General features: G+C 38.8%; 1 protein-coding gene across 2 annotated transcripts in view; it reads left to right on the top strand.

The window, feature by feature from the left end:
- Nucleotides 1-11,603, top strand: part of SPIRE1 (spire type actin nucleation factor 1) — a 196,878-nt gene extending 185,275 nt beyond the window's left edge. The window contains exons 12-17 of one of the 2 annotated variants that reach the window (XM_036229822.1): nucleotides 778-951; nucleotides 5,069-5,206; nucleotides 5,790-5,860; nucleotides 6,383-6,410; nucleotides 6,506-6,642; nucleotides 8,211-11,603. In XM_036229822.1, the coding sequence (XP_036085715.1) occupies nucleotides 778-951; nucleotides 5,069-5,206; nucleotides 5,790-5,860; nucleotides 6,383-6,410; nucleotides 6,506-6,642; nucleotides 8,211-8,469 (807 nt within the window). In that variant the 3' untranslated portion in view covers nucleotides 8,470-11,603. The remainder of the gene's footprint in view (nucleotides 1-777; nucleotides 952-5,068; nucleotides 5,207-5,789; nucleotides 5,861-6,382; nucleotides 6,411-6,505; nucleotides 6,643-8,210) is intronic. The other variant, XM_036229823.1, reaches the window with a different exon arrangement.
- The last annotated feature ends 11,389 nt before the right edge of the window (nucleotides 11,604-22,992 follow it).

Genomic DNA, 22,992 nt, shown 5'->3' on the forward strand with positions numbered 1-22,992 from the left:
TGCCTCTCGGCACCAGCTGAGACAAAATAACTTCCGGGGCAAATAATGACTTTTCTTGCTAGCAGTTTATCTTGGGAAATTCATAAAATCACACATCTCTGTAATAGTATCCTCTAGCTTGGTAAGTATTGTTTTTAAAAGTATGATTTTTTTTTTTAAAGTATGATTTAAATTTAAAATTTTAGCTATATTTTAGAAATAAGGAATCATTTTGTGATCCCGCAACTAAAAATGGCAGAAATATCTTCATTGTTAATCACATATTTCTCTTGTATTTTCCTCCATTTTCTTAGGATGTTTAAAAATGTATTTTTTTCCCATCATTTGCCAAATGATTGAGAGTGATTGCCCACCTCAGTGAAGGTCTACTCGTCATTAAGTACCTTCCACAGAGGGAGCATTTGCCTGCTTGGTGTACATTCCCATGCTCTCTCAGGCACAGCAGGCAGTTGTCTGTATCCTGCATCCTCGCGAGCCCGATTTAGGAGTCTCAGTGTTCACTGGACAACCAAGTTAGAAAATTTTAATTTCAAGTCTTTGCTGTGTGAACTCTGAGATTCTCTAGAAATGGCTTCATGGGTTGATTATTGCTTTATAAATGTGGATGCAGATGTTGCTGTGGACACATACATGGAATCTACCGTTAACATCCTTTGCAGTGTTTTTTGTTTTTCTTTCATACTTTGTAATCACTATTTGTAGGTCACTTGTGTTCAGCATTATTTTCTCCTTTTTTTTTCCCCCTGCCATTTTCTTTTTCCCTTATCTATTGTTCAGGTTCCTAGGATAACCAGTGTATGGCCAAGGACACCTTTCCGGCCACTTTTTTCTACCATACAAACAGCTTCTCTGCTCAGCTCTCATCCTTTTGAAGCAGCCATGTTTGGGGTAGCAGGGGCTATGTATTATCTGTGTGAGAGAGCTTTTACCAGCAGGTGGAAATCCTCGAAGGTTGGCCTCTTTCTGCTGGTTGTGGGAATTATTTCACTTTCTCTGTCTCTTTGACAGTGATACCTCAACTCCTGCACTCTGCAAGAATTAACAGCTTAGATGGACACTTTGCTTCTGATCGTTGATTCCAATCTTTTGTAGGATGCATAGATCACACTATGATCTCGGTTGAGAGGAAAATAATTTTGAAAGGACAACAAACTCAAAATGCAGCATTAGATTATAGGAACCTGTGAGTGTTTGTCTCTTTAAGTGACCTAATTTTATAGGGGAAATGCCGCTTTGTTTTCCATGTGCAGGGGTACTCTGAGAGCCCACGGGGTGCTTTTTTCCCAGAGCTTCGCTGCTGTCAGAGCAGTGTTTGCTACCTCTCAGACTGGGTTGCCAAAGGGAACTCCGCCTCCCACAGAGCCGTGTCATTCATTGCCTGTGTCCCATACACCCCTCCGGGAACTTCAAGGGGCTGTGTACTCATAGCATGTGTCTCCCCTGGGCTCAGAGAGTCTTTCTCTTCCCCAGCACCTTCCATAAAGCTGCAGTTGTGAAGGTCAGGGTGTTATGTGGTTTTTATGACAGCCTATTTCTCCGTAGAAAGAGATTTTAAGGTTCTTTTTATTGATGCGGTTATTTTAAATGATTCTGCATTTTATTATTGTTTTTAAAGTTTGCATACAGAATATGTTTTTTAAAGAAAGTATAATAATTTCCAAACCCAGTGAAATAAAAAGCCGTGAGAACATAGGGAAGCTCCCCCGCCCCTTATTTACTAAACACATCCTTGACAAATGAACCAGGACAGCAGCCAGCTTCTTTGTTATTCTTTATTGCCCATCTTGGTTTAGAAAAGAGACTCTGAATGTAAATGAGAAAGAAATCTCTTTCTCTGTTTATTTGTTGTGAATTATAGGATAAATCTCTCTTCTTTTTCCCATATTTAGATTGGGCCATTTTGTTTAGTACAGGTCAGGTGCAGGGATGGCATTTTTAAACTCCTGTCACTCCTACTGCGTTACTGAAGATCTGTCAACACTTTTATTATCAGTCCTACCAAAATAGAGATATCTGGATAATAAATCCACATATGACTTTAGGCAAAGAATTCACTTTGAGTTTTAAAGTTGAACTTGGAAAAACAAAAGTAATTAAACTTAATAGCTGCTATTTTTATTTAAAGCTGTCTTTAGTTTAAAAACTCAAAAAACAATGGTTGTATAATATTCAAATAAATATCTGCTACTTATTTACAAAGTTTTTGCCAATCAAGAACTCTACATAAAATATGACTATTCCCACTTCTCTGTGGTTCAGTAACCGGATTATATTATACTTTCTAATTTCTGTGCTGCCTGACTGTGACCCCTTTTGAATGGTAAATATAACCAGAATTTTCAACAAAAACTTCACAATTTTAGTGGCATACATAAAAGTAAGTTCTAAAGACATATCTGCTCCTTTAACATAGAGTAATCATCATTAAAACACTTTAAAATTTAGCTTCCCTTTCCTGAATTTGAAAGTCACAATGAAGCACAGAGATACAAGAGAATTAGAGTTGTGCAGATCTAGTCCTTATAGTCCACGTCTCTCCATGAAAGTGACCTTAGTGCTTGCTGTAGGAATGACTGAGCCCAGTGTCATCATGGGGAAAGGGGCTTTTGCCCACAGTTAAAACTCTGAGTGCTGTTTACATTTTGCAGCATTAGTATCTCAGCAAAACCTGTTAAAAGTTTAATTTGGCTTTGGGGATGTTGACTCAACGTTTTTCTGTCAATTAAAAAAAAAATGAAAACTATTTTAGTAACTTTATTATTTTCTTCCATGTTGCATTAAAGTTTTGTTGTCCTTGGGAAAGCACCAGAATTAAAACATTAGCATTTGTCTTGTTGGAGATGATTTTACTAAAGGGTGATCTGCTAGAAATATAAAACAGAACAAGAACACAAACAATATTCACAATTTCTTATTATATCCTATGAAGTACTAGATTTGTGTATGGTACAAAGTAGTAAATTGAAAGTATGCTTGACTAAGTAAGCGCTTGTGTGACTTAAGACTGAGGAGAGGGAAGTCCAAGCTGTCAGGGTTATTGCATGTGCTAGTGTATCCCCGCAAATAAAAAGAATCCCGTCTACCAGAAGTATCTACCAGCCCAGGCATCTGAATTGTAAAGTTAATTAAATTGTCACTGTTTACCATCTTCAGAGCTTGCACAGCAATAGATCTCACTATTGATGATCTAGTTATTTGCTAGATTTGCATATAATTTTGTTCCAAGTCAGCAACTATGTCACATAGTTAGCTGCCAGAAAATGTACCATGGTCATACTCATTCAGTGATGGAAGGAAATTTAACTTTGGGTTGTCAATACACAGTGCAATGTACATATGACATATTATTGAATTGTTTACTTGAAACCTACATAATTTTATTAACCAGTGTCACCCTAAGAAATTTAATTTTTAAAAAAGGAATATGTTCAAAGCTGTCATTCAGACGTGTGCAGCCAAAAATACTTAACTAATGCACAATTTTAATGGCCTAACCTTCGCAGAGGCAGTGCCTTGTTCCATTTGATACTGTGCTCTTTTCTCAGGATGGAGCAAAACAGAGTAGATACTGGACATACCAATGTAATCTTATTATTGTTTTAAAGCTTTTCCCATTAAAAGAGAAAATTATATGATGGTGATTTATTTTAAAAAGTATCTTAGACATCTTATAGCAAATGATATAATCTTTCTGAACAAACTATCCCCCACCCTCCAAATACTAAACTCTTCATCTTAAAAATTCAATTGAAAGATATTTTCCAAAACATTTTTAAGCATATTTAACCTTCCTTAAGTTAGCTTAACAGAGACAATTTTGTATTGACTTTTAGTAAGAATCAATAATTCTTCAAACTACTTTTTTTAGTAAATGCTAATGTTTGTCCAGTTTGCAACTTAGATTTGTTTTTGTTTTTCTCCGATTGAAAGACAGAACTGAATGTTAAAACTGCATAAACAGGCTGCATTCATAGTCATGTGCTTTCTCATTTGACTTGTTTGATTCCAGAATGCCTGTGAGCAATGCTGTTGGGGGGGGGGGGGGCGGGATTATAATGTGTTTGTACTGTGAACATTAAGTTTCAGTGTCACTACACCACAATGGCCCTTGTGAAGCCTGGCCGAGTGTGAATGCACAAGACTGTTCTGTCTTTCTATTAGATCCACCAATCAAGAGCAGGGCCAGATGGGGAGCAGATGGGCATGAGGCTCTTTATTCAGTGGGATCAGTTACATCAACATCTTCCTCAGCTGTTTTTAGGGAAACCATTAACATAAGACAGCTAACATAAATATTTGTTACGAAATTCTTCTGATTTTCTCTACATCTTTCCTATGCTGACTATGCATTCAGCAGTTATTTAAAAGTAATAACAGGAATCTGGAGAACTGTAGGACAGCCTGTAAAGATCGCCTTTTGGCTGGCTATAAACTGCACCAGTAGTTACATGTTCCAGCTCCACTCATACCATTAGGATTTTTCAAGGTGTGCTGATGTAACTTACCACTAAATAATGCTTCTCAGTATAAACTACTAACCACCTTCTTTTGGCTATTCTGGGTACCACAAACCAGTTTTAAAAACAGTACCAATGTTGTTGATTTGCTTTTTATCTATTAGCATATAGTGTACAACACAACACTAAGTAATGTCTAAGGAATGTGTATGATTTCCTAAAATCATAGGAAACACCTGACAAATTTGGCTTAGAACACAAAATTTTTTTCAAGATACATAGCTCAACTTAATGGAATAGAGATACTTGAGGGGAACTATCTCAACAAATGTGAGGAACTTTGATTAATTGGAAACTTCAGTAGTGTTTCAGATGGTCCACGAATGGAAATTTCAGTAGGCTACAGTGTTTCAGATGGTCCCCAGAAGTTTTCTGCCATCTGTTGTGTTAGTGTAATTAGGCACTACGTGGTCCCCAGAGTGAGCCCGCTCTGTGTTCGTTGGGAAACCTCTTTTCTTCTCTGAAGCTACTAACCAGGTATTTGATCTGATTTTACAATGCCAGAAAAGGGGGGTGGGAGTTTCTTATTCATGTGAAATTTTGAATTTCAGGAGGAATTCTGCTATCCAGTGGAATGCCTAGCTCTAACTGTGGAGGAAGTGATGCATATTCGTCAGGTCCTGGTGAAAGCAGAGCTGGAAAAATACCAACAATATAAAGATGTCTACACTGCCTTGAAAAAAGGAAAGGTAGAGCTGCTTAAAGTTGATTAATCAGCAGGGTTAGCAGAAGGGTCAGTTACAGGCATAGTCTCCTGAGGGAGCAGTCTGTTAGCCAGATGGTATGAACTTTTAGGGGATTTTAGGAGGTAAGAGACTTATTTTACAGCAGACGGTACCTGTTCTGCCTTGCTCACAAAAGGGAGTATTTTTGTTTCTTCCTTATCAAAAGCTGTGAAAGGTTTAAAACAACTGTAATAAATCATGGTATGCCTTCATAAAACCATGTCTACATTTAGTTGATATACTTGTAAAGGACATATATCTGAGAAACAGAGGAGACTTTCAGAACCTTTTTTAGACTGCTTACATGATGGTGAGACTCTTGGGAGCTGTGGTTTTTTCTTACTTTTTAAAGTAGAATTATAATTAAATACAGAGCCAAAGTATAATTGTCACAGAGCCAAATATAAAACAGGCTTCTGCATTCTCTTCTTCTTCTGTTTACTAAACTTTCCCACTGGATAAATGTAAAGCATATTTAACCTTATTAATTAGGAAGTTAACTGTTGGCATTGCTTGTTTTTCCTTCTTTCACACTTGTATTTTCTAGCTTTGCTTTTGTTGCCGAACCAGGAGATTTTCCTTCTTCACCTGGTCTTACACCTGTCAGTTCTGTAAGAGGTAAGATTTTTTTTTTTTTGCAGTTGATGGCATTAGGCAAAGAAATAACAGTTAACGTCATTATTTCATCATTTTTCTACATAGAAACAATATTTGAAATAATCTGTTATCACATTATGTTATATTCATGGGTTAGGAATACTGATTTCTTCAAAAGAGTGGATCAAATAATTATTTCGTGTTAAACCTGGAACATGTTTTTCTGCATGTATTTCTTATACATAACCAAGATAATTATAATAATAATATGTCATGTTTGAACAACAAAAAAATATATGTGATTGTTATATGACCCCTGGATAAACAAATAAGAAAATTCCAAACAAATGTAAAAGTTAAGTTTTACAGATTGATTGTCTTTTTGGCAATCCACAGTTGTATCAATTTGTTATATATATATATAGAAGAACCAGAGAGATTTTGCAATTGTAGAAATTCACAATCATGCAGCCATTGGCTTCTTTAACTCTCCAGTTGCATCTATGATATCATGCCGAGTAATACTTCTGATTTTGTATACAGGCCGGTGTGCTCACAGTGTTGCAAAAAGGTAAGCTAAGCTTGGTGAAACTATAGCTTATGTTAATTTTAATAGATTGACTCTTTAACAGTAATGCTCATTCTCAGTTTTATTTGGGATAATAGATGCGGCTGCCCTCCAAGCCATACTCTACTCTTCCTATTTTTTCATTGGGACCTTCTGCCTCGCAAAGAGGAGAAAGTTGTATGAGGCCAGAAAAACCCTCCACTGGCCACCATCGACCACTTCGGAGCATTTCCAGGTGAGCGAGGGGCCTGCATCTTAGGAACATCCTTTGTAAGAAGAATGCTCCTTTTGAGGACTATGGTGACATCACATGGTTTCAGCTCAAGGGGTTTGGGTAGGTAGGTTGGTTGGTTGGTTGGTTAGCTGGCTTATTTTAACATAGTTTTGACTTGCACACAAATCTCCAAAACTTCTGAGATATAACTTGTCAAGGGATAATGGTTAACTACTTGAAGAATACCTTAATCTCAGTTTATTTTTATTTCTACTTCAGAAATAATTACTTTTGTGTGTCCTTTAACAGTCAGCTTTAAATCTGCCTTTGTTTTCAGTGGAGTTGAAATCTTAAATATAACAAGTTTAATCTTTCATTCTTTAATTTTAAAAGACAATCTGTTTAATCCTATGCTTACAACAGTCTACAATAACTGGCTTACTTTCCTCTTGTAAAGGCAGAAATGAAGTTTTATGGCAAGAGCTGGCAATTTAAAAGAAAAAAGCTGCCTAAATATCAATCTCTTTGCATTTAATATAGAGTAAGTTTAGTGTTGGTACTAAAGAAAGATAGAAGGTCAGGCTAGCTTGGGTCAGACACTGGCAGGGCCCAAGAGGGTTAAAATTTGACACACCAGCCACCCACTGGTGTTAGTGCCAAATGCTGGATGGCAGCCACTCCTGCAGATTAAGGTTCTGTGGACAATGAGGCAGGGAAGCTGTAAGCCCAGCAAGTGACCGGTGCCCAAGACGGCTGCCCCTGTACTTTTAACTCTCTGCTGCGGCACTGCTGTTCTACGATGACCTCTAATCAGGGATTGTCATTTGTGAGCTCAAGGCAATGCAAATGATCATCTGTGGTTCTTTTCTGTACTTACTCCAAACCTATGTTCCTGTTTGTTTTAATTAAAATAGTAATGAGTAGATGAATCGTAGTTATTTCAAAAAATTAACCAAAACATTTATTATGTTCATCTATTTAAATCTAGCTCTCTGGAATCCAAATAATCAGTTACCCAAATATAGAGAATTGTTGAGGGAGAGGCATATTTGATAAATATAGAAATTATAAGAAATCTGGTTTAAAGATAACTTTTCAATATGTGTTATAAGATTAAGATAAAATTACTTAAGTTTCCAATAGTCTGACCTACCATCTACAGTTAACTAATGTTCATTAGCTATGACATGGGGTTGCTGGAGAAAGAACTTGAAGTCCCTTCTGATTCTTCAGTAGGACATTAGCAACGCATACTTCATTTCACCTTAGTTGTTCAAGTTTATAATCTCTCTATATATGTGTGTATGGTAATAGTCTGAATATCCTATTTTCCAAAAATTCTAGAAGAGATGCTAAGAGTTTTCAGTATTTCTTAATAAAATATGTTCCTTGATTCGGCAACAAAAAAATATTTTGAACCTTGTCTCCAGTTAGAAATTCTTCTTTGGAAGAACACGACATGATGAAATCACTCACCATCCCATAATGTTTTGGCAACAAATTTACCTTTTTGAACATATTTTCTTAGTATTACAGTAGAACTATAAGCAACAATACTGCATGATTTAAACATTTTGCTTTTTTTCCAGGTTCTCCTCAAAATCTAAGTCTGTGGACAAACCAGATGAAGAACTACAATTTCCCAAAGAATTAATGGAGGACTGGAGTACTATGGAGGTGTGTGTGGACTGCAAAAAATTCATTTCAGAAATCATCAATTCAAGCCGACGTAGCCTGGTGTTGGCCAACAAAAGAGCCCGGTTAAAAAGGAAAACACAGTCATTCTACATGTCCTCACCAGGCCCCTCGGAATACTGCCCTTCAGAGAGGACTATCAATGAAATCTGAGCTGTGTGCCTTTCAGTTGGTTTTGTGTTCAGAGTCGGCATTAACACAGAGAACACTAAGCTGGACTATCTCTCCTCGCTTGTGGTTTTTGTTAATCGGCTCGATTTGCATTAGATCAGGTTTTTGCTGCATTACATTGTTCCACAGACTTCTGTGTTCTGTTGATTGATAATACATGACGGGTCAGCCACTTGCTCGTTTGCACTGAGAGGACAATAGTTTGAAACCTGCTTTTGTGTGTATATGTATGGATTTGGAGACCAGAAACTTTTCCTTAGTTCAGTTCCTTACTGTTCCTCAAATGATTTTCTGACTAAGGCAAAAAGCTTCTCATGTGAGAAATCAGCCTAACAAAGATGTCGATGTTAGCACAGTTCTAAGCAGTAAGTCATATTGGCACTTCCACCGGACAGTGTTTCTATCTAATGCACACAGTGATCCAGAGCCCTGCCACCTACCACATCCCTGGAGGCGGGGCCGGGCTGTTTGTCGTCTCACAGCGCAAAACCTAGAAGGATTTATTTGCTCATGCTGTCAAACTGATTTCAAAGTGTTGTTGCTCTGAGATGAAAACTCTAGAAAGGATTTTATGCCTGCATTTTAGTGCGAACATCTGAATAAGCCGTACACCCAAGTGGGTGACTATTTCCTCTGAGCTGCTGTGTTTGCCCCCGTGCAGTGGATCACTGTCTCCTGAGTGGGCGACAGGTTTTCATTCCCTATCGTGCATGTGTTATGGTTACTTGTCATTTTATAATGGAGATCTAAGAATTAAAGTTTTGTGGTAGTTTCTGGACAAAGGAAGGTGTAACATTTGCCAAGAGCTGAGTGTATTTCGGTTAGCTACGAAAGGGTCACGACAGCATAGGGTGCCAGCTGTTGCCACACTGCGGGGAATGCACTGGCGTGCATATATTTTCAACTACACTTTTCATAACTTTATAGTCTAGCCATCACGACTAAATTATGCCACCATTTGGTACCTAAGGTCTCAAACTGAAATTTATTTATTTTTATAAATGGATTTTAAAAGAAAAAACATTACCTACTTCTTTTAAAACTACAAAATAATTAATCTGCTGATAGGCTTTTGGATACTTTTTGCACAAATTTTCTTTGTAAACAACTTGAGTAGGATGGGTTTATGATGAAGGTAGGTTAGAGGGTAGCATTGTAAACCTGACATTTCTCAGCACATTTGGCTTATATCATGGGCTATACTTATTATTTTCATATGCTTAGAAAGACCAATCAAATTGCCATTAATGTTTGGAAAGTCAGTTAACAGACATGCACAATAATTTCCTAAAAGCTATAGAACACATCTGTAGTCAACACTACGACAGCACCATTTGATAAAAGGCACGCCAGTCGCATTTTGTAACGCATCAAAATATAGTAACATTTCTATATAAATTCACAGTAATACCTCAAAACTGCTCTGGTAGTAGTTTTTAATGGATTGAAATTTAAAATTTAGTAAATGTCCTAAAATTACTTATGAAATAAACTTTACCAGTTGGCTAAAACAATGCATGTTAACAGTTTGTATTTGCATGTGAAAGTAGGCTACCAGAGAACCCTTATTTCTTATGCAAATGTTTAAATTATTTTAAAGACTCTTGTTTAAGAGCTTTAAACATTATATTGGGTGAATCTCAGTTTTAAAGTTTTCTAGGGCACTGTTTGAACTCTTATGGTTTGATGAGAGGCACACCCTCTGAAAACCTGGGCTTAAGCCTGCAAACGACTACCAGGAAGGGTGCAAGGCAGAAGGAGTGTTATCTGTAGATGTATATTGATATGACAACCTAGGATAGTGTGGTTTTTAAAATAAGGACTTGTTCACTGTTGTTATTAAAATGTGAGAAACTAAACCCCAAATGAGAATTTTATTTACGCTCACAAGGTAAATATCTAGCACATTTCAGTCTTTGCTGTCATTCTTTATAGAGCCTGATTTGGGCATTATGATCACCTCTCACCAGAGCATTAGAATATAAATTCTTCAACAGCATTAATGAGGTTTGCCAAGTGCATTAAAGAGACCACATGTATGGTGTGTCTGCATGAGATCCTATGCAGAAAGTAGCGTAAGAAAAGGGCATATGACACAGTTAAATTTATAGACATTCGATTAGCATCACTTTTTGTTGCCAAAACAATTTCTTGCATTTAACCCTCTCTTATCCATGACATGTACCCAGCACTTCAACTAAATTAGGTAATTTCTAGAGGATAGTTCACTAACAGCTTGTGGAGTGTATTCTTACCATCTTTAGCCTAGTGTGACCTTGGGCCCATCTTCCTCTTCTTATTACTAAAATAGCATACCTTTACAGTATTCCTCTTTGTCCTGGTTTCCAGCTATTTGGCATTACTTCTGATAGCTGGTATCAGTTGGAACCTGATGTGTCTTAGAGCTTGTGTGCACACTGAGCAGTCCTCCCTGTGTGAATCCCCTCCCAGCTCAAGCTTTGCCTCTGTCCCATACCTCCTGAGGTCACCCTGTTGGGGGATCTTCGTTTCCTTCCCGGTGCTTAACTTCTGGTCTGTGTCAGAGTAGCTAAGAATGCTTGTAAATACTGTAATATATTTATTAATATTTGAAATGCATTCATTCAGTGGACAATTTAAATTAACTCTCCCGACAAGTAAAAATTAAATAATTGATAAGTACATTGACTTAACAGTCTTACTAGATAGAGTTCAAGTCCTAAGTCTTTCAAATTCAACAAGAAGGTTGTTATGTAGGAGTTTTTAAATGTTCTTACATTTGAGGAGATTATGTGATTAGCACCATGTATTCATACCATGACTTTCTTAAGGCTTTTAGTTTTCTAACTGTATTAATAAATATAGGACTGGATTTCAGGTGGCACAGAGGAGACACCTGAAAGTTTTAAATTATGTTGCTATTTGCTAAAACAAATTTTTGCTAAAGCAAAGTAGCAAAAAATTTTGTACATGTAAAACTGTTGAAGAGCCATAGAGAAATGTGCATACTGACGGGACTTGTATGAAAGTCAAGGTAGTGTTGGTATTCAGGGTGACATGACAGTACTAAATGTTTTCCATTAAAATCTTTTATTTTAAAATTTACCTAGGGAAAAATAAAACACCTTTTCATCATACCTTCTGTGTTGAGTTCCTGTTGTAAAATGGTGATGTCTTTTGGTATCTAGCTGTCAGAAACTCCCTAGGTTGGGAAGACAAGATACTTTTATTATCAGCAGCTTATGATCACTTTGAGAAATATATTCTAACAGGGACCACACTGGAAAAATAATCAAAAATGGAGCTACCACCATAACTGCTATGTTACCAAACAGTCATGACTCCTTTTTTACCTCAAGAGGGTAGGAAATTAAAACTCTGTAAATAGTACATAATATTTAATTATAGAACAAGTCATATATATGGAGACGAATTATATGTAGAAAGATCATAAAGCTCTTGTATGTTTTAAAAATGGAATTCCTCAAGGGATATATTTCTAAAATGTCCCATGATAAGAAAATTTATTGTTGTTGCACTTAAATTGCTTGAGAAAAAAAAAATAGGAAAGTTAAACCCAGAATGAACTTAGGAAAGTTCTTACATTAAATAAATAGCATCATTTAAGGTATTTATATGCCTTTAATATTACACAATACTGAGTTTGACATTCATATACACAATAAGCTACTCCCTAATTTGCCAGATGAATCTTAGGATCTCCTTCCCCTGGAGTTTCTCTGTGAGATGTGTATGACGACATTTCTGTGTACGTCCAGCTGATAATCCACGTGTGCACTGGCTTTCTCAGGCTAAGTCAGAGTCCTTGCCTCACGCCTTCTATTCCAGCGAGACACTTGGGAGGTCGTAAAGGAGAAACCGTTGGGTAACCTGTATTTAACAATATCTTTCTTTTTTTCTCCTCAGCCCGAGTGGAGGAAAAGATAGATAGTTATAAGTGATCATTGTCTAGAATTTCATAAAGAGAACTTTTGGTAAAGGGCCTGATTGCACATGTGTTTAGAGACGCCAGTTCTGCTGTCTCTGCAGAATGTGCAGGTACGTGCGAAAGCACACACATGTTCATTATAAAGCTCACAAAGGGTGAGCTCCTTCCCTCATGTCAGTCAAAGGCTCATCTCCCAAAATATTTAATAGCTAAAAACCAAGTTAATATAAAACTCTGCCTACGCTAATTAAATGTTTAGGTGCAATTACCTGGCAGACTAAATTTACACTATTATTTCGGCTCATTCCATTAAAATGTATATGATGTATAATTTATGTATTTAGAATAGACTTTACTGTGCAAAAAAAAATCTACAACTCTGTTTCTACATCAGAATCTTGGATTTTGAAATTCTGTTGGATTTTGATACCGGCAAAATCTGAGCCACTACAGTATTATGGAAATAAAAGGGCTTCAAAACTTATGGACCACAGCTCTCAAAAAGTGGGCTTTGAAAAATGGGACATCAAGAAGTTGTTTTATGTCCCTGGGGCTTAAGAACTGAAGAATCATCTTGATGTTTGAACCTATACCGTGTTCAACACAACTCAGTGTTCAGATTTCCTTTGCCACCCGGAGTGCCAGGCACTGTCAGTTGTGTACTAGTAATGCTCTTGCAAGCTGCACTAATGAATCTGATCCTCTGTGAACTGAAAAAGAGGGAAAACGCCCTTCCCTCGTGTGTAGCGAGCAGGGAGGGACGGCTTCAAGCAAGCTTGCTCACTTGAAGTTTGCCCTTCTGTATGTTCTTTTTGGCTTTGGCATTCCCTTTTGACTAAAGGAATCAGCTGTCATTTCCTGGCCTACCTTCCCCTGGTCCTTTTCCCTAGGGTAACGCAGCAGAGAATGTCACATCCCAACTCTTCCCAGGAGTAGCAGTGTTCAGGAGAGTGGGAATGCCAAAAAAGAATTGAGGATTTCTGTAAGGCTAACTTGAATATCAAGTGCCTAAGCAAACACTGTATTAAATTAACACTGAAGGAAAGCATGTGGGAGAAAGAGAAAGAAGGAATAGCAAAGATTCTTCTGCACACGTAAATCTTCCAAAAGGTGTAGCTACCGCAGTGTAGAATCTAAACATATAAACAAACAAACAAAGAATAACTTCTTCTTTTAAGGGGAAGAAACTTTGATCTTAGACATCCCAAAGAGAAAAGAAGCCTAAGAATATTTCAGCTTGTTCACCAAGGAAGGGAACATGGTGACCTTAAAAGTCCTCTGGGTCATCCTACCATAGTCAAGGTCGTTTCGGAAGTCAGATCCACAGAACTTGGACTAAGCACTGTGGCCATAACTGGGTGGACATTGCCACCTCCAAGTGACTCTTGTGACAGCTTAAAGTTTCCAGTGATAGACACCTTCACCATAGGAACTAGACCTCTCTGTTCCAAAATGTTATTCATTAGCAAAAAGGACTGTTTAGGACTCAGGAGCTTTCATTCTAATAACTGAAATAAACTAGCCTGTAATCAATGAGGCAGATTCTTTTCAGCAGTATACCTGGTTTCAAGTACCTGAAATGGGTCTAACTAAACTATGCTAAACAGCTATCTGACATTGGGAAAGTTCCTTAATATTTCTGGATTTCGATTTCTTGCATTTTAAAGCAATGGACCAACAAGGTGGTCTCTAAAGTCACTCTTTTCTTCCTAAACAGAATTTTTCTGTCTCGATGACAAACCTGATTATGTATGTTACATGAACGCAAGAAAAAGTGTAAAATATGCTGCATTTATTAGAAAATTTGGGAGGCAAATTCAGTTTTACGAACTGCTGTAAAGAACCTGAGTCTGCTTCCCAAAATTAAAAAGAACAACCATGGGAAGATGAGTTGACATATATTAAAAACAGACACAAAAATAAACTCCTTGGCACCAGCCATGTTGCATCAGCAACTTTTGGTTACTGGTGGTTCATCTCCCACCCCCATGCAATGGAAAGACCTCGTCTGTGTCAGCAGTCTTTGTTCCCACGGTGTGATGTGTATTTCTGTTGGAGATAATGAAAGGAAGCAAGTAGCTATAGGGGCAACTACGTATAACAGACTATTTTAATTGCATTAAAAGAAAATAAAAATATAGATAACTCCTGTCATCCAGCTTAGTCTAAGAAATAGTTACCACAGCTACAGGGAGTCCCTGATATATACGCCTCCCAGGGTACTAGTGGGATCCCCAGCCAAGAAGCTCTTCTCTTTGACCCTCAGTGCTGTAGATCCAATCATTGCCTGAGCTCTCTTCTCCACTAAATTTGGTCTCTGCTGTTAACTTTTAGAACCAAGGGTAATCCAAGAAGACCTATTCAGTCCACCTGCCGGTAAATGGCAAGCCCTCAGCTCTATTGAAAAATATCCAGGATCAGGCAGACACTTTTCTCTGTGAAGTTCCATCACCAAACAGGCCTAATAGTTATGAAGTTCAGCCCTCATGTAGTTTATTCCCGTTGTTTACTCCCTGGTTCTGCCTCACGTGGCTCTACACATGTGCCTACTCTCCCTTCCAAGTGGCTGCCTTAAATAGCTTCTTAATCCTCATCTCTCTCTGGAACACTACCTATTCCTACATTTTCTTTATCCCCACTGCACTTAGCACTTAACATTCTACTACATTGTTCCATAAAGGTAAGGATCTTTGTCAAATTTCCTCACTGCCAGTCGTGTTTCTGGAAAAATACCTGACACGTAAGAGGTGCTCATTAAATGTGGAGTGAATTAATGAATGAATGAGCAGGTTCAATATAGAAATGAGAATAAATTAGAAATATCAAAATGTCTTCTAAACGATTGACCCAATTTGTTGTCTGTGTTCATTAACAGATAAATGCCACCCAGAGCCCTGTGTTTTTCCTTTAACTCAGGAGTATAATACAAAATCAACAAATCACCGCATCTCTAAAGTGGCGAATTAGAAGAGAGAGTCAGCAGCTCATGCCTTATCATGGTTGACTTGGGGCTCGCAGAAACCCCGCTTGCCAGTCTGGGTTTCCTGCCTCACTCTTGTAAATGCCACTTGCCGCAGGTTCCTCTCTGGGTGCACTTCCGCTTCCAGAGCCTGGGCAGAGTCACTGTGCACAGTTCTGCCTCCCTCACCCAGCTTTTTGCCATTAAAACCTTGACGTGCCGATGTGTAGAGACCCTGGAGATCTATATTCAAAGCAGCTACATAAACATACAAGGTATATTTTTCAGTACTGAGTTCATATTCATTAAATTTTACTACTTTTACAGTATGGTAGATAACTCTTACTAGTAATCATAACATTTTGATTAAAATTTACATGCCAACTAGTCTGAAATAAAAAAATAAAACTATTTCAAATTTTTCATATTAATATATTTGGCCCAGGAAAGAAAATAAAAATGTGTAGGTAAGCTTTATGATAGAAGATATTCTGTGCTGTGTGTTACTATTAGTTCATGATTTAGAAAATATTTTGGTAATTTTCAGTAGCTAATAATAGCTACCAGTTATTGAGCACTTACTCTATATCAGATACTGTGCTAAGAACCCTCAGTCACATTGTTTCTTTTAATACTCAGCTCTGAAGTAGGTAATATTAAGATTCCTCTTTTACAGATGGGAAATGGAAATAGCAATGGTATCATTCACCCAAGGTCAAACCACTAGCTCAGCATCAAACTTGAGGTCTCTCCCCTTCCAAATCGTGCTCATAACCATGCTGCATTTCCGGCTGCTTTTCCTACTAACTGCTGTGATTCTGATCCAGGCTCAAGTCACCAAAGCATGTAATGAATACCCAGAACTGTGCATGCAAAGTAGAACATCTCATCTTGTCTCCTGAAGAACTCTAAACTTGCCAGGCAAATATATATAGGAACAGTTAAAGTCCAAGGAATTTATAGTAAATTGCGAGCTGGTGTCAGTCAAGGACAGCTTCATAGAAGTAGATTTGAAGGCGAGTTCAGAGGAGGGAGAGGACCTAGTGTATCCCCAAATACAATCTGATGACCACCTGTACTAGAGTTGCCTGGGCCAATGCCTAGGCCTTGGTTCTGACTTTTTCCAAAAAAAGAATGAGAACCCTCTCTAACCTTTTAATCAAGGAAGGTTATGATAGAATTGTTTTTGAGTAATTTGACAAGAAGCAGAACAGAATGAAAGGAAGACCAGTTAAAAGGCAATTGTACAAATTTAGTATAAGGTGAAAGTATTTGTTATCTATTGCTATGTAACAAATTGCCCCCAAACTCTATGGCTTTAAACAATAAACACTTATTATCTCACAAGTTTCTATCAGGAAATCAGGAACAGCGTTAGTTGGGTGGTTCTGGCCTGGGTCTCTCATGATCTTGCAGTCAAGATGTCAGCTGGAGCTTCAGGCAGTCGAAGGTTTCAATGGGGCCAGAGGACCGACTTCCAAAATGGCTACTCACACAGCTCCTCTCTCTCAGGCTTCTTCAGTGTCCTCACGACATGGCAGCTGGCGTACCCCCAGAGCAAGTGATGCAAGAATGAGCAAGGCGCAAGCTGCAGTACTTTATGTCTTGGCCTGGGAAGTCATACACCACCATGGCATATTCCACAGTAATCCACTGACCCCACAGGTCAGCCCTGCTCAGTGTGGAGGAGGACCACATGTGGGCCTGGTCACCAGGAGGCAGCCTTTTGGGGGGCTGTCTTGGAAGCTGGCTACCCCAGGTGGTAAGTACCCGAAGCAGCCTGGGACAGTGAAAATGAGATGACGGATTTGATCTGAGAACTTTATTAGGAATATTTGCTTTCCAAATGGCTACAGAGAGAGCAAGAGGAAGAAATCAAATAATAGGTTTTTGTATTTGGAATGTGGAAGTAGCATTAATTAGAAATGAGGGAAAGGAAAGCAGTTTAGTGGAAGGGACCAAATTTAGTTTTATTTATGTCGATTGAGACATTTAGTGGAATCTTTAAAAAGGTCAACTTAACAAACTTTTTCGGTCAAGGGCCAGACAGTAAATATTTCAGGCTTTGTGGGCCTCTGATAGTCTCTGTCATGTACTCTTCTGTTGGTGGGCTTTAGTTACAAACTTTAAAAATGTGAAAATATTTAGCCCAGGCTGTAGTTTGCCAACCTCTGCCCTAAGCAAACTGTCCTATAACAGCAGAGAACACAAGCACAGACCTTGATGAGGGATCAAGAATGGGAACCCAAATCAGTTCCAATGAAACTAATTCCATCCCTGCCCGGCAGAGTGCTCTGAAGGACTTCATAGCCCAGCGAGGCCCAGCACCAGCGGCTGCGGCACTGGGGGCAGTGCCCTCGCGGAGATGTCACGTGGCTCTCTGGGTCAGCCCTCTGAGTAGGGCGTTTTACAGCTGAGAAAGCCTCAGCCACGTGGTCTGCCCAGGTTTACTCCTCATGCCTACGATCCACAGCTAGCTCACAAGGATACCCTCCTTAGCCCCTAAAGTTGCCAGAATAACCCTGCCTCTCCTTAGGATACTGAAGCTGTTATAGAATCTATGAAAATCTGTTCTTAATGTATTGGGCATTCACTCAGGCTCAGTCATAAGTAGAGATCTCCTAGGGAAGACATTCAGGAAATAAGATACCCAGCAGTTAACTGCTCAAAGCATGCCTACCCTTTTACAAACAGAGGACAGAAATGTTGTCACCCACTCTTTAGAAGCCAAGAGCCACTGGCCCAAATCAGACAGACACAGTTTTAATAGTTGGTTCTATGCCAAATGGGTGGAAGCATCTTCAAAGACTCTTCAGAGCCATCACTCTCCTGCAAGAAGTGAGCCTGACTCGAGAGCTGGCATTGCGTCCGCAGTCAGAGTGTGGCAGCAACAGCCTAAACAACAGGCAGGCACAGACACACCGTCCCCCAAAACGCCCGATGGGCTCGGAGTCCTGGAAAGCCCAGCTCCCAAGGGACCTGCCACACTCCTCTTGAACATCACCCACTTTTGGTTTCTCTGAGCGTTCACACACTAGTGCATTCGACTTTCATTTCTACCAAACTCAAAGGCAACAATCATGTAAACTGGAAATGAAGGAAATTCTGGATTTATTTCTATGTTTTTGGCAAAATAATATAACTTTAGACCAGTAATATGACATTATCAAAATACCTAGTTTTTCCCGATACTCATTTCTCCTCAGAAATACTAAACTGGTTGGTTTGGTTACAGCATAGGTAAGGAAAACTGTAACACAGTTCATATTCAGAAACTAAAATGAAATAGGTTTTATGTTACTTGCTATATGTATATCATTAAAAACTTGTCTCCTAAATTAACTCTAAGGGCCCTGGTCAGTGGAAGATAATGAAAGCTGTTAAATAAATTAAGTGTGCATGTGGAACGGCTGCAAAATCTGCAGAACAGGAAACTTTGGTACTGGCCGGTCAGCAGCAGAGCCCAGATCCCACGCAGCACTCCGTGGAAGGGTCAGTGGCCCTTGGCCTGGTGAGCTCCACTTACCTGGCAGAACCTCTGGCTCCAAGGCCCACCTCAGGCTCTAATGTTTAAAACCACTGCGCCATCCCTCTGAAACAGCATTTCTGAGAAATCGAAGGAATATTCATGGTTTAACAGCCCAGCACACTTGAGGCTCGAAACCCACAAGAAACTTCTATTTGAGTGTGGGAGGTTATAGAATATGAAAAAGCCATTCTCTTTTTACACCGATATTTTGGTTTCTAGGGAAGGGATATCAAAGATTTAAATTAACTTCTTGTTTGGTAAACAACATTTCCACACAAAAAAACGTAAGGGTAAGTCATAGGCCAAGATGTAGCAAATTCACTCCCTTTCTAGAATCCCTTTCCTATTTTTCCTTCTGACAAACCAAGTGTAGAGCAAGAGTGTCCACAGCCTAGGGTGGATGACGAATGCCCGTTGACTTGCTGCTCAACCTCTGTCTCCGTGTCCTGGACATAGGAAGCCCGAAGGTCAGGTGCTCCGGGCGCTTCATGCTCTGCTGCAGGCCAGGGCTACGAGGCCCTCCAGCTCTGCATCACATGGGCCACTTGCCCACTCCAAGGCCGCATGACCCTGGGGAGAGAATAGCACTGAGGAACCTCCCAGGAGGCTGTGTCCACATGTCAACAAGTGAGACGAAGGCCTCTGTCAGGTGCCATCATGCTTACACATTCTAACACCTCTGCTCAAGGGCATCTCGGGAAATGAGACCACCCTCCAGGTGATGGCGGGACCTGCTGAACACCAATGCCACAGTGATAGCGACAGATATTCATTATGAAGCAATATTATATTATTAAAGTTAAGCTTTGGAATATTTTCTCAAATTAGAAATCCAAGTTAAATTTCACATGGCTGCCTGCACCCAGCTTTCATGATATTTTATCATACATTTGCTTATGGTGAATTCCAAATAGAAAGAGTTGTACAAATAAATATTGCATCCATTTCTAGACCAAAGGAAAGTTTCCAAGCCAAACAATTTCATACTAAACAAATTTTGAAAATAATCACTTCTTTGTTACTTAATGACTGACCCCATCAAGAAAAATATATATTTTTATTGCACTTCACTGCACTAAAAATTTGATGTGGCTAAATAACTGACATTTACAACTGTCCTTGCTCTAAAAAGCAATCTTCCTCCAAAACTACACTGGGACCTCTGTGCACCCTAATCATCGTAGAGGATTCAAGCTCTATCCATTCTGACTCACTTATCCCTGCTTTAAAAATGTGGTTTCCAAAACTACAAATTTCCAGGTTTCCCTGTACAATAGAACTCCTTACATAACAGTTTTCAGACCATTACCCCCAAGAAGTTAGACAGAGTTACCTTGAGTAGAACAGTTGCCCACAAGTCAAACAAGAGATTGTCGGTGGAGAAAGGGCTCAAACAGTGTTCAGAGAGATGCACGCCTGTGAGGAACAGTCTGCAGTTTGCAACAGAGAGCTAGATGTTTACCCTGTACCGAGTGCCTTTACAAATCCAGCGCTTATTTGCAAGGAGCCCTCAAATCTTTCAGCAATTAAGACCGGTGCTGTATAACTAATCCTTAAGAAGGAACTTTTCAAGATAATGTGGGTTAAAAGTAGAAAAAAGACACAAAACAGTACATACAGTATGATCCCATCTGTTTAATAAACGAAAGAAAAGAAAAAAACACCACACACTTCCATATGTATAAAACATGTCTGGAAGCCTCTGTAAAAATTGGGAGTCAACGAGCAGAGGCCAGTCACTCTTCCTTTACAGGTGAGGCCATCACTTTTCCACAGAAACTCTTATACTTTTTAAAACCATAAACATGGATTGCTTTCATGTATTTTTAAAATTAGTCTCGTTTATTAAAAGCGAACAGAACTTTGATTTTTAAGATCTTTTTTTCCTCATCTCTGAAAAATCCACAAAACTATCAGGAAAGAAACAGAACCACAAACCAGAAACTACAGAGTCAGCAATCTCCCAGTCCATCACTTGAAGCTGGAAAGCAGAAGCAGGAGCAGTGACCTGGCACAGTGGGTCAGAAACAGCTGTTTGGAGCCTGGGAAATGTCCAGAGCGAGGGCAAGGGGCAGGCTGAAGGGGATGATTTTATAGCCCAGATCCTAAGACCCCTGGGTCCCCACACAAATACCCCAAGAGGCTGAGGAGTCTTGTCAGGAAAAACTAAACCACTCTAGAGAAAAGGTAACTGGGAGTCAAAGAAAAAGCCACAGGACACCCTGCAGTGACAGCCTAGAGTAAAGCCCGGCAGTCACTGAGCCTTGCTCTCCTTGGGGCTCACTTCATTATGACTATGTCAGCGTGAACAGACATCTGAGGAGAGCCTCCAGGGCGGCAAGATGCCAGAGACGTGGAGGCTCAGAAGGAAGCTTCTTCACGTATATTTCTGCAGAGAAGGGAGGACACTACATCTTGTGAAGCAAGAACAGGATGTTATAATCAACCAAAATGAAAATCAGTGAAAGGGTTATAAGATAAAGTCCAGGAAAACTCTTGGTAGAAAGGAGAGAAACTATTAGAAAATTACAAGATCAATCCAAGAAGCTTAACATACCACTAAGAAGACTTCCAGAAAAAGAGAGGAGAAAAAAGGGTGGAGAAGTTATCAAAGAAGTCATTACCAGAACCAAGGGATGACCAAATTCCCAGCACTATGATGTGTTTTATGTCTGGTCGACCTGACCTCAGCTATGTATGTATGTACATACGTAAGTGTGTATGTATGTATATTTGTTTAAAACTATGTATTCTTTTTTATTGAGATGAAATTCATATAACTTAACTGTTTTAAAGTATACAACTCAGTAGTACTGAGTACATTCACAACATTGTGCAGCCGCCACTTCTATCTAGTTCCAAAACAGTTCCATCACAACTAAAGGAAACCCAAACCTGTTCAGCAGAGTCTCCCCCATCTGTCCCTCCTCGCACCCCGTGGCAAACACCACTCAGCTTTCTGTCTATATAAATTTACCCATTATAAATATTGCATGTAAATGGAGTCATACATTACGTAGCCTTCTGTACATGGCTTCTTTTACTTAGTGTAATGTTTTAAAGATTCACCCACGTTGCAGCATGTATCAATACTTCATTCATGTTTATGGCCGAAAAATATTCCAGTGTACAATTTTGGCATTTTGCCATTTATCAGTTGAAGGACATTTGGGTTGTTTCCACCTTTTGGCTCTGAATGCTCCCATGAACATTTCTGTACAAGTATTCATTTTCAATAGTTTTGAATATGTAACTAGGACTGGAGTGGCTACAACGTTTTGCATTACCACTAGCATGAACAAGGTTTCCAGTTTCTCCATATCTTTGCCAATGCTTATTATTTTCCATATCTTCTTTGGAAAAAGGTCTTTTCAGATTCTTTGGCCGTTTTTATATTGGATTCCTTCTTCATTGTTGACTAGTAAGAGTTCTTTATATATTCTGATTAGTAGACCCGTTAACAAATAAATGATTTGCAATGTTTTTCTCCATTCTGTAGTTTGTCTTTTCACTTTCTTGATAGTGTCCCTTGATATACAAACGTTTTTAAGTTTTACAAAGTTGAATTGTCTATTTTTTCTTTTGTTCTTCATGTTTTTATTGTCATATCTAAGAATCCACTGCCCAACACAAGACCGTGAATATTTACATCTATGTTTTCTTCTAAGATTTTTATAGTTTTTGTTCTTAAATTTAGGTCATTATACATTTTGAATTAGTTTTTGTATATGGTGTGACCTAACAGTCCAACTTCATTCTCTCATATGCAGATATCCAGTTGTCCCGGCACCATTTGTTGAAGACCCTATTCTCTCCTCATTTAATTGTTTTGGCACCCTTGTTGAATATCAATGGACCATAGATAAATGGGTTTATTTCTGAACTCTCAATTTGATTCCATTGATCTATATGTCTATTTTACACCAGGCCTACATTGCTTTCATTCAAAGCTTTGTAAGAAGTTTTGAAATTGGGAAGTGTGAACTCTCCAACTTTGTCCTTCTATTTCAGTATTGTTTTGGCTATTCAGGGACCCTTAATATTCCATATAGATCTGAGGATTGGCTTTTCTATTTTGTGGGGAGTGAG

This window comes from Rousettus aegyptiacus, unplaced genomic scaffold (genome assembly GCF_014176215.1).
Source record: "Rousettus aegyptiacus isolate mRouAeg1 unplaced genomic scaffold, mRouAeg1.p scaffold_m13_p_12, whole genome shotgun sequence".
Classification (NCBI taxonomy): Eukaryota; Metazoa; Chordata; class Mammalia; order Chiroptera; family Pteropodidae; genus Rousettus; species Rousettus aegyptiacus.